Source organism: Propithecus coquereli, unplaced genomic scaffold, assembly GCF_000956105.1.
Source record: "Propithecus coquereli isolate 6110/MARCELLA unplaced genomic scaffold, Pcoq_1.0 Scaffold355, whole genome shotgun sequence".
In the NCBI taxonomy this organism is placed as follows: domain Eukaryota; kingdom Metazoa; phylum Chordata; class Mammalia; order Primates; family Indriidae; genus Propithecus; species Propithecus coquereli.
In genome coordinates, this window is record NW_012149230.1 from 1,730,355 (window position 1) to 1,751,004 (window position 20,650).

The window sequence follows — 20,650 nt, forward strand, 5'->3', positions numbered from 1 at the left end:
GTAAGATGCAGAGTAAGGGCTAAGCTCTTGGTCAAGGGCATAAACTCAGGTGGGCCAGGTCTGCTTTAACATAAGACCTCTCATGCACAGCTTCTGCGGTAGGTACACACCAAGGTGTCCCTGGTGTGGGACAACGCAGCAGGAGAGCAACAGGCCACAATGTCAGCAGGGGAGGCTTTCAGTGTGATCCTGACAGCTGAGCATCTCAGCAGCATGGCTGTGGCAGGCAGCGTAGAGGAGCAGGTGGGACAGAAGGGATGGGCTGGTAAATGAGGGGATAGAAGGAGGCTGCTGTCAGAGAAGGGCAGTCAAATGCACAGATGGTATAGTTGGAGCAAGGCCTGTGGGGATGACATAAAAGCATCGGGTTGGTCTATGGATGACGTGGACGAAGACTGCCACCATCCACGAGGATGTTGGAGCAGTGGACACAGGCTGAGGAATGAGTGTGGGGAGTCAAAGAGAACGTAGGTATAGGGACAGAAAAGGGGAGGGAAAATGTAATCATGGGGATGCTTTTATGTGGCAAGGTCTATGTCTTTGGGGAGAAAGAAACAACAGAAGAGATGGCTTAAACTGGTCCAGAGGGAACATCATGTTGACTTTCAGCCAGGTATAGAACATACTTACGCAGAGTTTGAAGGGTCCTCAGGGAGGCTTCCCTTCTTCTTTGGGTTCAAGAGACCCACCTACAGATACAGCTGTGTGACCTTAGGCAACCTCTGTGAGCTTCCATTTCCTCCTTTGCAAAATAAGGGAAATCACACAGGAAGGGTCACTGTTAAGATTAAATAAGGGCCTGGCCCCCTGAGGCACACACTGAGGCTGAGACCTTTTTTTCCTATTGCATCACACAGTCACTGACTTTCTGGCTCCTTCTTACCTTCTTAGCTCTCTTTGGAAAGCTCCTGGAAAAGTAAAATACAAAATCACATTTTAAAATTGTCACTATATTATCTCATTCTTCCTCTTCTCCCTAAAATGGTTTTTAGATATATCAGTGATTGGGCAAGACTAATAAAAAACAAACAAGCAAACAAAAAAAAACAGTGCTTAAATTGTTTGGAGACCTCTTTGAGCCTGTAGATTTCAATCCAGCAACCAAAACAGGCTTCTCAAGTTCATGGCTCTGGTACTTCATCAGTGCCTCAAGTACTGCCTATATAGCACTTGACAAGAGCAAGCACTCAAACGAGATTTTTAAGGCACTGAAACCATCCTGTATGACACTATAACATGAGATACATGTCAGCATACATTTATGCAAGACCAGAGAATGAATAACACCAACAGTGAACCCTGTAAACTCTGGGCTCTGGTTGATAATGGTGTGTCAATGTAGGTTCATCAATTGTAATAAATGCGTGGCTCTAGAGGGGGCCGCTGATGGTGGCGGAGGCCGTGCGTGTGTAGGAATGAAGAGTATGTGGGAAATCTCTGCACCGTACTCAATGTGGCTGTGAACCTAAAACTGCTCTAAAACATAAACTCTATTTTTTAAAAAGTGTTCAATAAATCCTCGCTAGTTAAATGAAATAATATGGTAAATATGATTTATAAGAATGTATTATTCACTGGCTATAGAAAAAGATTTAAAATGGTCGCCTTTGGCTTCCTCCATTAAATATTTCAAATCAATGACAAAGTCATGTCACCTCCATACCTTACTCTCTCTCCCACCTTCCCCCTACACCCACTCACCCACTTGGGGCTTCTGTAAAAGCTCTTCAGTGGGAACAGGATGTTTACTTCTTTGTGTATCTGTGTTAACCAGCAGCAGTAGCATATGCTAAGTGTCTGGAGACTCTGGAACAATCAGACAGGAGGGCACCAGGGACCAGCCTAACAGCACATCAAGAGGAAGGGCTGGACCCAGCCAGGAGAGTTTGGAGCCCCAGAGCCCAGGACGGGTCAGTAAAAGGCTGCTCAGTTGGTGCAAGGCGCCAGGAGTGATCAGGAGAGAGGCACTGTTCTCTGATTGTAGGCTCTGTGTGCGTCTCTCCAGGGAGACTGTACTTTAATGGAAGTATGGACCAAATCTTGCATTTCTTCAACATCTCACACAGCAATGAGCAATGCCCTATGTGTGCTTCCTGCCCTTTGTATATGGGTCATCTACCTGCTCCCGGCTTTAAAAATCCAGAAAAAAAGGTTTCCGCTTTCAAATCCACAGCAGACTTCTCAGTGCCATGGAGGAAGCCCATCCTGAGAGGAGGAGGCTTTTGCAGGCTGAGTGCATCTTGGGCAGCACTGGAGGGGTGAGATTGTCAGTCGCCCCTGAGCTGAGGCCCCTTCCCACCCACGCTGCGGGCCGGGTGGGAGGCAGCTGCAGGGCTGTGAGCGCAGGCCGGAGGGGACGATGAGCTGGAGTGTGTGCGAGGGGGACTTGGGGAGTAGGGAGGAAGGTGCTGGGGAAAGCAAGGGGCCACTTGGTCTTAGTCCAGGTGACATTCAGGAATCCGAAGGGGGCTTGAGAGTTACTGGTCTTTTCTGTTCCCTCCTCTCCTCCGCATCCAACTCCTTCCCACTTCTCTCTTCATCCTGTTATTTAGCTTACTAAATTGTGGAAATGAGGCTCTTTTTAGTTATCTACTGAATTTGCTGAATCGCCTTACAGGCACCTATTACAGCAGTGGGTGAACCGAGGATTATCTATTTCCCTCCCCCAAAGAGAAAAGGGGGCGGGGGGGAAGGGAGGGAGGATAAGAAACGCGTGCTAGTTGGAAACTGACTCAATTGATTCACTGTCTTGCCAGCAACCCCTCCCTCTTCCCCGCTCCAAAAGAAGGCGCTAAAAAGACAAAGTGTCCTCCTCCCGCCCTAAAGAATCCACTCAGGCCCACGTCCTGACAGCCGCGGATGTCAGGAAGGCAGGTCTGATCGTCACTTGACAGAGATGAGCATTCCGAGAAAAGACACCTCCGCTCCAGAAAGCAAGAGAATTTGTGAAGGAGGGTGTAGACAAAAAGACAGGAAAGAAAAGAAGAGACGACAATAGATCAGCAGATAAGCTCGGCTGGGAAAGCGAAGGCGGCTCAGGACTAACTAGGCGGCAGCGCAGCGCTGCGGAGCCCTGGGACAGTCTGGCCCCCCAGCGGGGCGGGGCGCGTCCGCTCTGCCCGCCCCTCTGGGCGGAGCTTTCACGCAGGCGGGACACCATTGGTCTCCCAACAGCCGATCCGGCCAATCAGCGCGGGGACAGGTCCCGCCGGCACCGCCCACCGCGAGCGCGGGTCGCTCGTAGAGGCTCAGCCCAACAGGTGAGGCCGGAGCGCGGGCTGGTCACGTGGCACGGCCGAGGACCCGCGGGGGCAGGGGCGGGGGCGGCCCCCAGCCTGGCCTCCGGCCCCGCCCCCAGCACCGGGAAGCTCCGCCATCTGTCCTCGGTGCTCAGCGGCCCTAGGGCCAGACGCAGTGGTCCCATGCGACACAGGGACCGCGTTGACCGATCCCCGAGGCCGGACGGCCTCGGAGCCATTTTCTCTGCCACTGGCTGCGCCCTTGGTCCCCCTTCAGGACGGGGTGTCCCCGCGAACGCTCCTCTAGCAGCCAGAAAGGAACAGACACGTGGCAACGTCGGGGGTGGGGGGGCCTGGGGCCATGTTGGACACTTCTGTCACCAGACCAGAAAAGGGCGGGCGGCTCTTTCCTCTCACCCACCCCGCTCCATTCATTGAATCAAGAGTGTTCCAGAAAAAAAATGTTTCTTCTCACTTTTCTTCCCAATGTTTTTTTCACTTTCCATTTGCTGCTTCAAACCTCATATTGCCCAGAACCATCTTTCAGCGTTTCATGGGTTTCTAAGCAAGTGTAACCGTGTTAAGCAATGTGGAGCAAAGTCTTGGGAGAAAACAGATTCTGAGTCATACACTGCAAGTTGCTTGACGAACACACATGGAATCGTTCACATCCTAGTCAAACGTATTTAAAAGCAGTGACCCCCTTGGCAAGAAATAGTCTGGGCTGAAATACAATCAACTTGATGTTAAACCAGAGTCTTATATTTTCACATTTGCCATGTTTAGAAGAAAAACATCGTAGACCAACAATGTGTGGAGTTGTGTACTTTTTTTTAATGTCCAGAAAATATGAACTACTCTCTGGCAGTACTCTAACCAGCTCTATCTCTACAGACAGGCACTCATAATTTTAAAAAACAGCACTCTTTGGGAGGCAAAGACTGTGTAGTACAACTTTGCTATTTAAACATGTTTCATCCGTGACATAATGAAGTAAATTTTTTGAATGACCCAGTAACTTAAGCTATTTTTAATATTTTTCAAGTCACAGATATGTGTATGAAATGCGTATTTAAAAGAACTTAAGATATAGATATAAGGGAAATTAATACCACTCATCTATGTACAAAGAAAATTAATGGTGGGTTTTATTAGCATTAGCAGTATTTTAACACATAGCCTCTCGGCTGCAATAAAAATTATTTATTATCATGTTATTAACATGGTAATTGCTCTTCACATCCTAAACTTTTCCCCAAATCTCTTGACAAGAAAAATCAGAAATAAAAATCAATATCCAATAACATCAATTTTATTTGAAGTTAGTTTGATTTTGGCACAGTTTGAGAGAAATACGAGAGCCCTAACAAGGTAATATTTTAAATATAAAAAAAAGTTTCATGTTCTACTCACAATTAGTTTTCAAAGATACCAGTATCTCATTTCTTTTTGGTCATGGTAAATGTTTTCATTTGAGGTAGGTGGCATATTGTTTTCATTACCCTTGAAAATATGCCACATACTTGGGGGATTCATTTTGCTGGGATTCCTGACTATCCCAACAGCTTAGGACTGAAATTTCCTTTACTGTCTGAAATCATCGACTGTTAAATGAAAGAGGTAGCGCCCTATTTGGAAACTAACTCTATTCACAGCAAAAGAAATGCTCATTATCCTCTGCCTTTAGAGTGAGCATTTTGTGTTTCTGTCAATCAACTTAATTTCCATGTTCATAGAGTGAGAACATAAAGTATTCAAAAAACTACTGACATAGAAACCAGTCGGCAAGTAGTCTGAGTCACGTATTTCGGCTCTGAAGCTTTAAATAAACGCCACCTCCCTGATTCATAGCTGACTGGTGGGTTTGTTTTTTTAAAATTCCTGGTGAACTTTTAATTATAATTTTAGTGATTCAAAGAGTCATTTCATACAACCAGAAAACCGTATGTTCCTACAGTATGTTTTAAACAAAAAGGTAAATTAGCATATATATTTGGAATGAAGTTTTATGACATATTGACTTTTTAAAATATCAAAAAGTTTTTCTTCAAACAAAAATAAAATACCAAACTAGAAACACAGAAGCTGTGACAAATCATTTTAAAAATTCAAACCATATAACTTCAGCTGGGAAAATATCTTTCAGAAATATTAGTCCATATTAAATTACAAAATTTCAATAATCAGGTTTCATTAAAAAAGCAAAATCTAGTTTAGCCAGCATTTAATTCCTAATTGTAGTATTCTGTTTTGATAAATATTTTTTAAGACATGGACTGGCACCTAATTTTTAGAGACCTGTTCAAATAATAGCATATCATTTGGAAGGTAAGTATAATTTAATTCATATATTTTGGCATTTTATTTATCTAAAACAAATAGTTCGTTATTAAATATTGACTATTTTATTAACTCAGAGCATCTGGGAAAACACTTATGATTAGGTTAATTTATGTTATATTTTCCCCTCAACTTGTAAAAGATTAATCAACCATTTTATGGTCTAATTTAGGTGCCTAATTAAAAACAGAGTTCAACACATGCTACACTGTCTTGCTAATAAATCTTGACAGCTTTGTAACATGATGGTTTGTATTTCAAATTGTTGCATATAAATGCAGATTTTTGATCTTCACCCAGCAGCTTGGAAGTGAGTTACATACTTGGTTTAAACTCCAAGACTGAGGAAGTGCAATTACTTCAAAACAGATTATCCTCAATCAGATTTTATCTTAAATTTCCCTCAATGAAGACAGAAAGTTTTTGCCACCAGGTTTTTAGAAAGAGACTAGGAAAATACAGGGAAATTTTGTTTTCTCAGCATCTGTTGAATTAAAAATGTAGGAAAATTGCTATTTTCAGCTATTAGCCTTCATGAGAGATTTCTGAAGTTATTGGGTTTTAGAATATCATTCTAAAGGAATCTCCTCAAAGTGTTAGCTATAATTGTCTTTTGGTTAATCAGCACAAGTTAATTATTCAGTCTTATTTGGAGGCAGTCTTCTTTTTTTAAATGAATAAATTAATTCCAAGAAGTTCTGGAACATGTTATTTAACCCTATGTCCTCCCACACCTCCCAGCCTTAAAAAGGGCAAATGCCAGAGGATAAATCAGAAAGGACATTCACTATGTTTTCTCAGTCTCTATACTTGAGGGATAATTTTGTCATTTTAATGTTTCCTGTCTTAACAGTCCTATGCAGAGAAATACTCACACCACTCACAGTGGTAGTGTGAATCCTCACTTTGGTTGCAAACCAACTTAAGATAGAGCCTGTTTTGGAGTTGATATTCTTTTAAAGTGAATGACAAAGTGTACAATCCACACCGAGATCACTGAAGGCACATCAGAAAACTGTCAAAACTTTTTGAAAGCAAGCCCAGTTTTGGAGTCATGACATACGACAAATATCATGTTTTGGTATTTGGGAGGGAGCACAGCACAGAAGGATCTCTGGAGCAGAACTACCTGGGTTGGTATATTAGCTTTGTCATTTTACAGCTGTGAGATCTTAGGCAAGTTGCTTAACCTCTCTGTGCCTGTGTTTCCTCATCTGTAAAAGTACCTACTTCATAGAACTGTAATGAGGATTAGATTTGCTAATCCTGTAAAACTTGAAACAGTGCCTGGAACATAGGGAAAACATTCAGTAAGAGTTAGCTACCAACATTAAAGCCACACACACACACACACACACACACACACACACACACACACACTACTTTGTTTAATGTTGGCGACAGCATTGAAGTGTCAGCTCATTTGGTACAACCAAAAGTGGAGAGGGGAGTCAGTCAAGGTGGGGAAGGAGTCTCTGCCACTATAAAATTTAAGGCATATTTCTGTACAACAAATAATTACACAATATTTGGCTAGCTTATTTCCCAAACTGAGGTCATTAAAACTTTTAAAAATCTACCAGAATTTAAGTCAAATCACAGAGACACTTTAAAAATTACATCTTTAATTTTTGACCATTCAAAGTTTAAATCAATATTCCAAGCCTAAATGTTCAGGGTGGGTGCTTCACATAGGTGAAGTTCTGGACCACAGCCCCATATTTCTCGAACACCATCACACCCATGGAACAGAAGGACAGATGCACGGGGTAGCCTGATGAGCCGCTCAGTGGAGTCCGCATCAGCACCTGCTAGGTCTGGGAGGCCTGACTGAAAGAGCTGGATAATGAACTGGAAAGGTAAACCCAGACTAAAACAAACTCGGGTTCCAGCGCAAATGGACAGCTGGTCCTGGCGCTTTTGGTTTTTGCAGCGGTTAAGGAGGCAGAAAGGCTCCGGCGGCGGTGGCGGGGTCAGCTCTGCGCCTCCGCCTCAGCGAGTGCCACCCACCATGACCCCTCCTGATCGGGCTGATGGTGTCTCCTTATGCCAAGTAGAAGGAACTGCAGTCAAATTCCCAGACGCCATGCAAATCGGTCCAGGCCCTGGGCTACTGGTTAGGCCACTGGCAGCAGGGCTGTGTAGCAACCGATTAAACCTATTAACGACTGGCAGCCACAGCCACGACCGCGTTCTCCAACAGATGATGATGCCACCTTGTTCTCCAACAGACGGTAATGCGATCCTGGGACTCCACTATTCATGCTCACAGTTTTTGGTTTCAAATGCCTTCAAAATGTCTCCCCTCTCTCATATTTTCTAGTTTTGAGAACTTGTTTTAATCACGCTTCTGAATTGCAGGTCTCTCTCTCTGCTAATTATTACTTATGCTCTCCTCCAATTGGTCGGGGACTGTGCAGACCTGGCGGAGGTGCAATGGAGCACACCTCCGGCGAGAAGCTGGGCTTGGCGGGGCCGAGGGAACCCAGCGAGGGCGAAGGGTGCGCTCTGGGAGCCGGATTGTAGGTAAGCGCTCGGGCTCAGGCGTCTCCTCCCGGCGGGTCTGTTTCAAGTTTAAAAGGACGCCTTCAAAATAATTGTGAAGTCTATACCTTTGCCCAGACATCCATTAATTATTCTCTGTTAATTAAAAATGTTAATTAAGCAGAAAGCATTCAAAGCATTTTTTTTCCTTAAAAATATCCACTAACTCTGCGGCTGCGGCAGGCGCTGCTGGGGCAGTGTAGGAAGGAGTTCGGCGTTTGGGGCCAGTTGCGGCACTTGCAGTTTGCTCCTGTGGCCGCCGGGTCGCCGCCGCGGACCCTGTGCCTCCTGGTCCGGGCAGTCCAGGTCCTTAGTTCAGGGAGATGCCTCGGAAGGGGGATGAACCTCCCGCCTCCCGCGGCCCGGCCGAGCCCCCGCGGCCCCAAGGTCCAGCCGCCGGGCGTGGGTCCTGCCAGAAGCTCCACCGCGGCCCTCCCCTCTGCAGGCGCGGCGAGGGTGTCCAGGGCGACTTCGTTCTTTAGTCAGCTTTTAGAGTCAATCAAAGGGAACGTGGCAGGTAGAGGGCAGCCGCCTAAGACATCGTGTGAATCTTCCTGTGGGGATTTCCACAGCTTGCCCCAGGTGCTTCTAAACCGCCTGACATTAAGGGTTCACATCCTTTCCTGCCAGTTCCTCCCAACCCGGCCCCACGTGTGTCTGATCTCGGAAAACCCCAGGCTGCCTCCCGGCTCTGGCGGGTTCCACCTGGAAGGGCGCTGGTTGTAGCCTGCCACCCCAGAATCACCGTCCCAGGAGGAGGGGGAGTGGTGGTGGTAGAAGTAACAATACAATGGATGACAACAGCTAACAATCAGAGAGGCCCCCACGAGCCTGCCAGGCACCCGACTGCACCCGCGCATTCCCTTTTCCCAGCCGGTCAAGAACCTCGTTATTCCCACTGCACAGATGAGAGCAAGGAGGCTCTCAGATGAGAGCACGCGACCGCCCAGGACGAGAATCAAGGCGTCGGGCTCCAGAGCCCCCATTCTTCACCACCAGTGTCCCATCAATGGGACACGGCCCGCGGACGGTGGGAAGGGTGACTGTCACGGCTGGGTAAACCCGGAGACTTGGGCAACTCCTGACAATAATAGAAACATTAAGGACAAAGGGGAAAGGGGAGGGCGAGGCTGGGAAGGGAGCGGCCGTAATCCGCGGGGTCAGCCCCCTTTCACTCTCCATCCCATCCGGGTCCTGAAAGTGGGGTGGGGACAGAGAGAGGGGTTCAGCTTGCTTTCCCCCTTTTGTTTTCCGAAGTCCCTAGCCTCTTTGAAGCTAATTGGGCCTGGAGGGGTGCCGAGGACTCTAGGGAGTCTTGCTGGCCTGGGTCGGGGGTGGTGGCCAGAGACGAGGGTTGGGGGAGGGCCGGTACCTGGGTCCTGGTCCGAGACCGGGTTTCCGGGGGCCGGAGTCTGGACCACCCTGCACACTGGCCCTCACCCGAAGCCCGGTCAACCTAACAGCTCACTCCAAAGCCCAGTAGCTGCGGAAAGCGGTGGGCAGAGGTCGTGACTATAACACCGGGGCCAATGTCCCTTTGGAACCTGACCCGCAACCCGACACGAGAACAGAATTTACGCAAGCCACGACCTAGAAGCTTTCATTTCTCAGTCAATAGGGCCCGAATATTCTTTGCCCCCGACGCGTAAGGGGCCCGCGGAGACACGCGTCTTTGCTCTCGCTTTCCCAGCGCCCAGGCCGAGGAGGCGGAACCGGCGGGCAGTGCCCGGGGCGCTGTGGAGCCTTCAAAGCCGCGCGTCGCTCCCGCTGCTGCAGTGCGCGCCTTTGCCCGACAGGGACCAGCACCGCTCCACGCTCAGCGCACAGCCCGCCCGTCCGCCAGGCGCAGGCTCCGGGCCACCGGCCCAGGTCACCTTCCGAGCCCAGGCGGCTCCAGAGCGAAGCGGGTCTGACCCCCTTCGGGTTCCGGTAACAAGGCGGACTGTAACAGAAAGTTAACAGACTCTGCGGCCTCGGCGGGACGCCGTCGCCCCCATCCCTCTGCCCATCTGGGGAGCAGAAGCGGCTCTAGAAGTTGCTTTAGGGAGGAGACCGCGACCCGAGAGGCGCAAAACACTCCTCCCAGCGTCCGGGCTCCGCGAGGAAAAACGCAAAAACGAGCAATAAAATACGATTCTCATGGGACACCGCCATGCTTAGAGGGTCGCCCGTTTCCGCTGAGTGCGGTCTTAGTCTCTGCCCCGCTTTTCTGCGGCGAGGTCGCCTGATTAATTATAGGGCACCATAGACCACGGAGCCGCCAGCGCTCCGGGAGAAGTTTCTGTGTGTTGTGGGGAGAACAGAGCTGGCCTCCCCCGGCCCGCGCCCGGAGGGATGCGCTGCGCCGCCGTCCCTCACCGCCCATTCCCGCCCCGGTGTTCCGAAGCTGTGCCCCTGTCGTTTTCCCATCTTATGCCATGTGTCCCTTCGCTCACGGTGGGGATCCCGGCTGGCGCCCCGGCCACCGGCGGGGAAACTCACCGGTACCAGGCGAGGCCCCTGTCATAGCTGCGGTCGAAGAAGTGGGGCTCGGCGCCCACGGCGCGCACGTCGGGGTGCACCCGAAGGAACTCCAGCAGCGCCCGCGTGCCGCCCTTCTTCACGCCGATGATGATGGCCTGCGGCAGCTGCTTGCTCCCAGACCCACTAAAAAAGCTGGAGATGGGGCTGGGGGAGTCCGGCGCCTCAGGACTCTGCTCCTCCTGATTCTCTGCGCCCTCGGCCATCTCCTTGCCCGCAGCCAGCGGAGTGGCGACCGGCCCCTGGAACGGCAGCCGGGGGAGCGTCCCGTCCGGAGCAGTGGCCAGGACTGGCGGATCGTGAGCGGCGCGGGACCCCGAGCCCAGCAGCAGCAGCCCGGGCGCGGCGGCGCACGAGCCGGCGCACGAGTACAGGAACATGTAGAGCCAGACGCAGAGCATGGCGAAGAGCAGCGCGAGCTTCCTCCTCACCGGCGGCGGGGACGGAGGCGGCTGCGGCAGGAGCCTGCCGGGGACATCGAGGCAGGATCGGCCGCCACTCAGGCGCTGCCCCATGCGCTGCCCGCAGGCGCGGCCAGGGACATGGCTCAGCACATGGCGCGGGTCCCGCCGGAGCAGTGAGCGCGGAAAGGGTCCCCCGGCCCGCTGGACGCCCGGGTGGCTTGCTTTATTGCCCCCGCGTGCCCGCGGCCGCCGCCGCTGCTGCTCTTCCCCAGGTGGCGGCGGCAGCTGTAGCGGCGGTGGCTCTTGACATGTTGCCCGGTCGGAGCTGCAACTGGAACGGAAAGTCGGGGCGGCGGTAACTGCTGGCGGAGGGGCTGCTCCTGTGGCACGACGGCCCGCTCAAGGCCAGAATGGTACACTCCCGCGTCCCGGCCACTCTAGATGGTGCGTACGGCCGCACGCCAGGGCTGCCTCCTCGCAGCCGTAAGAACTGAGCCTTGAGAGCAGCTCCGGCACTTCCCCGCAGAGGCTGCGGAGGAGAACTGCGCAGGAAGAGAGCGGGCCACCGAGGTGGAGTGGGCGGGCCTGCCCTTCCAGAGTGACAGGCTGCTCTGCCTACCAGGAACCCCGAGCTCCATGCAAATGTAGGCGCTTCGCCGAGCGCTCCGTAGCCAACCAGCTCCCGGGACGTGGGGGTGTGGAAAGGGTTCGGGGCGGTGTAGAGCGGGTGGGTGTCGCTATTGGCTGCGGGTCAAGGGGCGGTCCAGAGGGGCGGAGCCAGGGGTGGTGACAGGAGCAGATGGTGGGAAGAATGCTGCAGTGACCGAGAGCTGAGAGAGATCCTACCGCACTGAGTGGTGCGCTCCTGCACCCGCGCCTATTTCCGCACTCGCTCCCCAGGAGCCAGATGTAGTTGCCCAGATGTGGAGACCTGAGTCCTCATCCAGATATTTCGCAGGCAGGCTCGTGATGTGTACGTGTTGCCGAGTAGGGAGGGGTTGGAGGAGAGAGGGCAGGGCCAGAGGTGCTCTCAGCCCCCAACCAACCCACCCCAAGCCCGGGACTCAGAGAGGGGCCCTTCCGGGACAAGCACGGGAAGTTTGAGTGGAAAGCATGTTTGGAAATCGCCGTCAGCTTTTTCCCCTTGTCTTTCCTTCTTACTCCTTGCTAGGGATTGATCTCCCTTGGCCCGCCGGTTAACTGGAATCGGTGTAAACCGTCCTCAAGAAAACTCTTCTCCAGCCTCCCAAAGGGCCGGGGAAAGGCTGGGGAGTTGGAAGGAGAGAAGGAAGAAATTAACAGGGACATAAAAGTCTGCTAAAAAGTTTTCTGGCTGAAACAGGCGCGCGCGTGTGTGTCACGTGTAGGAAGCTTCATCTGGACATGAGTTTGTTGGTGACGTTAGGTTTGGGAAAATTCTCTATCTTCTCTTTTTCCTGAATAAATATTAAAACCAACATGCGCCTTCTTTTAGGAGACAGTTTGTTTTGCTGACCCGTGACACCGATTATTAGGTATTGTCTTTCTCCACCGATTTTTTTAATCAAACCTCAATTTGGAGCAAATTCATCACTGAGTTGCGCTTATTTAATAGCCAAAGTGCACTCGAAGCCGCCCTCGCCTATTTTCTTGGGCAAAATGACCCGCCTCGGGCAGGGGTGGGTCAGCTCGTCTGGCGAAGAACTGGAACCGCTCGCTGCGGGTAGCGCGGGCCTGGGGTGCCGCGCTCTGCCGAATTCCTGTCCCGGCGGCTGGAGTTAGGAAGCTCAGTGTCCTCGGGTTCATCCCGATCGTGTTCAGAAAGTTTTAGATGCCTGAAACCCGGCTTCTGCGGGGGCCGCGGGCCTCCAGAGCCCGCTGCGCGCGGTTCCGGGACACAGCGTTCCTTCCGACTCCGACCCCAGCGCGGCCCCAGGGGCTGAGTGTCGCCCAGGAGGTGACTCACCAGGAACCGCTGCCCGCGCTGCATTTCACGATCGACGCAGTGGAACCTACCTGAGCCCTGGTCCCTCTACTGCGCCGTCCGGGGCTAGCCGCCAGCAGCCGGCCCTGCGCACTCTCCCTTCCTGAGTAAATGTCCCCCAATGTCCCCGAGTCCCTGGAGCCCCATTCCGGGTCCGGTTCCCCTCCGTGGGGAGCCAGCTGAGAAAGCCAGTCTCACTTTAATCCTTCCAGTCCGAAAATGTGCCCGAATGACGACCAGGGCGGATTCAGACAACCCAGCGGCCACCACGGGACCCACGCGCCCCGGCTGTGCTGCGGGCGATCTCTTTGTAACTACCTTGAGCCCAAGACATTTTCCTACAAAACTGTTGAGGGGAAAATAATTTAGGTAGAGGATTTTCCCTCCCCCTTTTAAATTCTCAGGGAGAGAACTTCTTGCCAGCTTTTTTCCTTCTCTTACTGGGATGTTGTGTTTGTTCTTCGGAAGTGACTTATTCGTCCTTAATTTTTAGTTTAATCAATTTATTTATTATCGATTTATTTTAAACTTCTAAAACATGAGAACATACATATTTCTGAGCCCTAGCCCGACTCTATTTTGAAATGTGAGGGAGAAATGTGTCTCCGAAGGGTGCGTCTTCAAATTCATGCTCTTAAGGTGGAAATTCATGTTAGGTAGGTGTGTGTTCGGCTAATTGTAGCTCCCACGTGGCCAACTGCAGGCCTGACTGGGTGTGAATCTTACAGTGTTTTAAGGTTTTAAGGACTTTGATGATCTTAATTTAAAAAGAAAAAGAAAGCCCCGGTCCTGGGGGTAAGCAAAGTCCAGTAAGGGAGCTATTACAAATCGAGGCCACCGGGTATATTTAGCATTTCCTTTTTCCGGGGGTGAAGGGAAGGAGGGAGGGCGTGGAAGAAGAGATGTGGGCGTCGGAAATTGCCCTGAGTGCAACACTGAGCTGAGCGCCCCAGTGCTAAGTCACCGGCCCGGCCCACCGGGGGTTCGTTCCATCCCACTGCTAGGAACAACCGGGAGTTCGCGGTGCGGGCAACGCCGAGGGGCCTCCGCCGCCCAACGTCGGTCTGTCATCCGCAGCCTGGGCAGCCCCCGGGCGGGTTGGGAGGCCGCGCTGCGCTAGAGGGCCTGGCGGCCACTCCATGGTCTGGCGCTTTCGCCCACCTGGCTGGTCCTCCCATTGTTCCTGGGAGTCCCAGGCTGAGTCCCAAAATCCCCACGCGCGGTAGTCGCTCTGGGTCGGCCCTTGGCAAGCGCCTTGCCTGTCATCTTCCCATTCCGCAGATGCAGAAACCGAGGCTGTAAACCTGGACAGAGCTGGTGGCCTCCGCCCTTAATGCAGGTTCCTCCACTCTTGGAGCCTGCATCAGCAAATAACTACGACCAAAACCTACGGAAAGCTTTACCTCTGATAAACATTCAAAATGTTTGCACTAGGAAAATGGAGAAAGGAGAGAATTCAATTCCAGCACACCACCAGTTTTCTGTTTTATTTTGGTGTGTTTGTTTATTTGGGATTACCTAATGGGGTGCCCACCCAGGGCTCTAATCCCGTAGGCGGCCCGTCTCCTACTGGAAGGGAAGGTTCGCCTCAGGGTCCTGTCCTTCCCCGGCTCCCGAAGGTTCTGCCAACAACCCTTTGTATGACCCCAACCGAGTGGCCCTAAAATTTCACATCTGTAAAGTGGGGGACGTGATCCAAAAGACCCTGCAATATTTTCCGCCTGAAGTTTCTCCAAGGCTGGGATGGGAGGCCCGGCAGCTGCTCGAGCCGTCCGGCCCCTCCTCCTACTACCCCGGCCTTCCCGGGCCAGGCGCCCCCACGATCCCCTGCGGGACCGCGAAGCCGGCATTTCCTGGCGCTGCCGGACCGGTGGCCCAGAGCCCCAGTTCCTGCCACGGGTACCCGGGCCCTCCTCCCGCGCCCCCAGCCAGCGAGGCGGCCCTCGGGGGTTAGCAGCTGCGAGCTCGCTGCGCCCTGCTCCTGCGGCCAGCGGGGAGCGCGGTCCACGCGGCAGCAGCTCCGATGCCCGCCCGCCAGGGAGCGCTCCGGCCCGGGCCGCGCGGCTGCAGGGGGGCCAGGAGCGCGCTGGGAAGGGGACTTGCCCTCCACTCTGAGTCCCGAGGTGCCTCCCAGCGCGCCGCGGAGCCGTAAGGCCGCCCGAGCTTCCTGATGTCCCGGACGCCGCGACACTCCCTTCCCCTCGAGGGGCGCTGCTCCGCTCTGGGAGCCACTGGCCAGGGGTGGCGTCTGCCCAGCCCCGGGATGCCGCTCCGCTGGCCAAGCAGACGGCGGGGATGAGAAATCCTTTGTGAAGAGTGGCTAGAGGGCTCCACCGCGGGGAAAGAAACGCTTCCCAGAATCAGCTCCGGCTGCGCCTTGGGGAACGTGCACCCCGCCCCCCAGCCCGAGTTGGACCCTCCACCCCAATTCTGGGGCATTGTCGCAGTAACTGCTGCCATGTACAGACCACGCGAGAGAGCTGACTGCTTTTATACTAATGATAAAAGAAGTATGGTGCTCAGATTGGTTTGGTGGCTTGTGTCGTTAGAAGTAAGGTTGTGCGCTGATTCCAAATCCTTCCTCCAGGTTGCATCCTGCTCTGGGCTGGGAGGCTCCTTGCCTCCTGGAGAAGGGGGCAGGGGATGGGAGACTGAGGGAGAGGTATCTATGCCCCAGGCTCTCTCCTGGCAGGGTCATGGAGGGCTGGCTGCTTCCCTCCCCTGGAAGTCCCGGCTCCTGTCAGGAAGTCCTCTCCACATCGCCGGGCCATCGCCCGGTGCTGACAGGACTGTACCCCTCGTCCCTTCAGGCCTAGGGTGGTCAAGACCGTTTCCCTTACCAGAGCCAAGGCACTGTGCTGTTCCTGCGTGTCCTTTCCTCCTCCAGCACCTTTGTAAGTAGACCTTTTATTATACTTTCCTCCAGCTCCCCAGTGGAAGGGGGTGGCGCCTTCCCTGCCAGGTCCCTGACACATGATACAATAGCACTGCATAGATTTCCTAATCTGCTCAAATTGCATAACCCCTCTGAGCCTCAGTACCACTGTCCGTCAGTGGGCCTCAATTTGTCCTCTCCTGAAAACACCGCCAGCCCCTGTGTCCCTCGCGTATACTTTCCCAGCACTGGAAGTCCTCCAGGCCATCTCTGTCTTTAACTTTCCTGGCCTGAGCCGCTGAGTTGATGGAGGAACGCATGTGGCAGAGATGACTGGTCCCAATTTCATTTTCCCACCACAGACTTCCTATGGACGCATAAAGGTGGCCTGCAACCCTCCTAAGTGTCTCCAGGAAGCCCATTTTCCCAGTCTCTGAAACAAGCCTTTCTTAACCTGCTCTCCTTACAAGAGACAGCATTTCTCAAAGTTTCTTTGAGAACATAGTCACTGATTGGGGATTGTCTTCACCTTGTACCACCAAACCTACACGCCACAGGCACCTCCTCAAACCCTTCTTCCCCTTTGTCACAGTGGCGGAAGCTACAGGCTAGCCCTGACAGAGAGTGACCCCATTAGTGTTCTGCATCTCAGCCTTTCTCGCCTGTGAGCACCTCCCCATCTCCTTGTCCCTGAGTCATCAGTCTCCCTGTTGTGGACACCAATGTGTCACCAGGACCCCATAGTGAAGACTTGCTGCCCCAGCTGCCAGCGTGCTATCAGTACACAGCCTCCAGCTGTCCTCCACTCCACGATTGCAGAGAGCAAGCAGACGGACGGGCATGCCCCTTCCCAGGGTGGCGCCCAGCCAATGACTGATGGAGGGGATAAGGGCCTGGTCCTCCCAGCCCAACTCCAGATGTCTCTGAAGGGCTGTCTGTGGGGTTATCAAAGGATGTTGGGCCTGTATCACAACTGGACTTCTCCTTCTGCCCACACCTGCTTCCTTCTCTTCCCTTCTGCAGGCGTGTGTCCTGTACATGTTGGTTAACATGCATCCTGCACATGTCCCCAATACCCAACCTGTGTCCCTCCCTCTCTGTGGAACGGTTCCCATTGTCATCCAAACACACTCCTATTTTTCACTTGTTACTTCCTCTTTATTAAGCTAGTTTTTTCTTTAATGATAAAAAATTATGTAATTCATGAAAAAAAATCAAATTTGTAAAAAATATGGAGTATTACTCTCTCTGATCCCAAACTTCAAGTCTCTCTTTCCAGAGGCAACCACTGTTGCTAAATCTTTTATGCAAATACAAGCGAAAAAGTACACATTACCTCTTCCCTTTTTTTCCAGACAGGAGCATTAAATAGCAATGTTCTACTATGATATGAGTGATCCTTCCCTACCAGTGTGTGTTTTTTTTAAATGCTGACTACAGATAACTTCAATTTCAAAATGAAAATTATGATTACAAATGTTTCTTTATTCCTGGGAGTATAGTTTCCTAAAAGGTACCTCTAAAGTTAAGAAAATAAAATGCATGTATCTGGAGTCATTTCTTAAAATGATATGTTTTACTTATAGATAGTATTTATTCACTCTTTGCTTTGAATGATGGGTAAATTAGCACACATACTTGCTTTCACCCCTCCAAAAATTAACTAGTTTATGCTTTATCAAGATCTATATTTTTATACTCTTAACTATAATCAACTGCAATTCCATGAGTTCTCCAGTCTTAGTTATGCTTTTATGTGATTCAAGGGAGCCAGGAAATCTGAGAGCTTCATTTTTGGTTATTGTTTTAAGAAGCAACATTCATGGATGCTGTACTTTTTGAAGTCTTGCCTGCTTGAGAATGTCTGTTGTCTTTTTATACTTGATGAAAAATTGGGTAGAAAATTCTTGGGTTATACTATACTATTTTTTTCCACTTATAATTTCATGAAACTTATTCTACTCTCTGCTGGCATGGAATGCTGCTCGTTCATTCTTTGTATCCATTCAGCTATTTAACACCTCTATTGAGTACTTGATTTTAACCACTGTATATGTTATATCCGTATCTCTAATTGTTTTGACTTACTAGTTTGCATTTCTCAATTGTCTGTTTTTTCTCTGTGAGCTCATGCTCCTGGGGACTCTCAGCTACTTAGCTGGTAATATGTAGCTGAGAAGGACAAACTCCCAGGTCCTAGCATGTACTCCTCCATGTTTCTTAGTGGGTGATGGTAGTGGGGACTCTAGTGTTATAAATGAGGCTCAACTATTACCTATAGAGCCTCCTACCTACCCACTCAAATGACCCTGCCTCAGGGAAACTGCAAGTACCCGAGCTCAGGGTACTGTTATTTCTAAGTGCCGCTTGCCTATGTGGTAACTTATTTGTCAGAGGAGGTGGTGGGGAACACGTATCAGGGAAGGAGTTCCTTCCTGGCCTATTTCCTATTGTAGCAACTGGCCCCCTTCTACTTTAGGGTCCCATTTCTTCCCTATCCTGAAATAGAAAAACATTCTCCCTTCCTAAGGCTTTTTATGTTTTCCCCACCCTCAAGTCTGGGATCTCTTGCCTCTGTGGCATCTTTAGGGTTGAATTTAAGGGCCGAAGTTTGCAAAATATGCTTGTCCAAAACTTTGACTCAAATTTTTATTTTTTTCTATTTTGTTTGTTTTGTTCAATTTTTTTTTTTGAGAATACTGTCATGTTCCACATGACAACATTTTAGTCAACAAAAGGACCACATATGCGATAGTGGTCCCATAAGATTATAAAACCATATTTTTACTATTCTTTTCTATGTTTAGATACATACACACTTACCATTACGCTACAGTTGCCTACCGTATTCAGTGCAGTAAGATGCCGTATAGGTTTGTAGCCCAGGAGCGATAGGCTGGACCATATAGCCTAGGTGTGTAGCAGACTATACCATTTAGGTTTAAGTTCACTCCATGATGTTCACAGGATGCAATTGCCCAAGACACATTTCTCAGAACATACCCCTGTCCTTAAGTGACATGACTGTACTAATTACAAACACATGATGTCTCCTTTGTCCTTCATACCTATACTTTTCTCTATAATAATTTTAAATCTTAGATGCTTTCCAGTTTTTAGCATGTGTATCATTTCCTTTAGGCTGTATACTTGATCCCTGAAAAAATTCAATTGTTTTCATTCTTTTCCTATTTCTTCATTTTGTTCTTCTCTTTCACTCTTTCCTGGCCTCTGTCAGCAGCTTGCTTTTTCTTGTCTTCTGTTGTTTTATGGCATTTTATTGGAAACATTGAGCCTATTCTTTGATCCCATTTGTTTTTCAGAAGGATCATGTTTTTATAATTCTTTGAGAGTTCAGGGAATTATTATTCTTACTTCTCACTTTTTTTTAATAAGCTTCATCTTTTAGAGTAGTTTACAGAAAAATTGAAAAACACAGAGAGTTTCCATATATGTCCCCCAACACACACATACACACACACACACACACACACACACACACAGACACACAGAGTTTCCCCTATTATTAATTTTCGCATTAGTGTGACACATTTGTTACAATTGATGAACCAATACTGATAGATTTTTATCAACTAAAGTCCACAGTTTACATGAGGGTTCACTCTTGGTGTTGTACATTCTTTGGGTTTGGACAAATGTATGACACGTACCCACCATTATAGTATCATACAGAGTAGTTTCACTGCCCTAAAAATTCTCTGCGCCCTGACTATTCATCCCTTTCTCCCCATTAACCCTTGGCAACCACTCATCTTTTTAAATGTCTCCATATTCTTAGCTTTTTCAGAATGACATTGATATGGTCTGGATGTGTCCCCCAAAATTCATGTGTTGAAACTTAACGGCCAGTGTGATGGTATTAAGAGGCGGGGCCTTTAGGCGGTGACTGAGCCCTCCTCAATCACGAGGAGGTGGAGCCTCGTGAACGATGAACGGGATCAGATGCCCTTAGGGAAGGGCTCCACAGAGGGAGTGTGTACTTTTCCACCCCTTCTGTCTCTTCCAACCTTGTGAGGACACAGCATCCCTCCCCTCAAGAGGATGCAGCAACAACGCGCCATCATAGAACTGGAGAGCAGCCCTCACCAGACACCGAAACTGCCTGCACCGTGGTGCCGGACTCCCAGCCTCCGGAACTGTGAATAACACATCTCTGTTCTTTATAAATTACTCAGGCTCAGGTGTTTTGTTATAGCAGCACGCATGGACTAAGGCAGTCGTAGAGCTGGAATCGCACGGGATGCAGCCTTTTCACTTGGCTTATTTCACTTAGCAGTGTGCATTCGTGGTTCCTGCAGGTCTTCCTTCCATGGCCTGATAGCTAATGTCTTTTTTATTGTTGGATAACATTGTACTGTATGGATATACCACAGTTTGCTTCTCCATTCGCCTATTGAAGGACATCTTGGTTGCTTCCAAGTTTAAATAATTATGAATAAAGTTGCGATAAGCATCCATGTGCCGTTTTTTGTGTGGATGCAAGTTCTCAACTCATTTGGGTGAAGACCGAGGAGAGCACTCTCTGGGTCCTATGGTAAGAGTATGTTTGGATTTGTAAAACACTGGCAAGCTGCCTTCAGCAGCAGCTGCACCCTTGTGCATTCCCATCAACGATGAATGGGAGTTCCTGCTGCTCCATATCCTTGCCAGCATTTTATATCGTCTACTTCTCACTCTTTAATAAAATTTAAAAAACAAGCCCTTTGTGAGGTGTGCTTTTTTCTTTTACTTTGTTTTAAATGAT

The 20,650-nt window shown here is 50.1% G+C and overlaps 1 protein-coding gene across 1 annotated transcript in view; it reads right to left on the minus strand.

Annotated features, from left to right (window-relative positions):
• HS3ST3B1 (heparan sulfate (glucosamine) 3-O-sulfotransferase 3B1) overlaps positions 1-11,620 on the minus strand; it is a 42,228-nt gene extending 30,608 nt beyond the window's left edge. Inside the window, exon 1 of the mRNA XM_012651446.1 lies at positions 10,605-11,620. Coding sequence (XP_012506900.1) covers positions 10,605-11,158 — 554 coding nt within the window. The 5' untranslated portion in view covers positions 11,159-11,620. The remainder of the gene's footprint in view (positions 1-10,604) is intronic.
• Between the last annotated feature and the right edge of the window lie 9,030 nt (positions 11,621-20,650).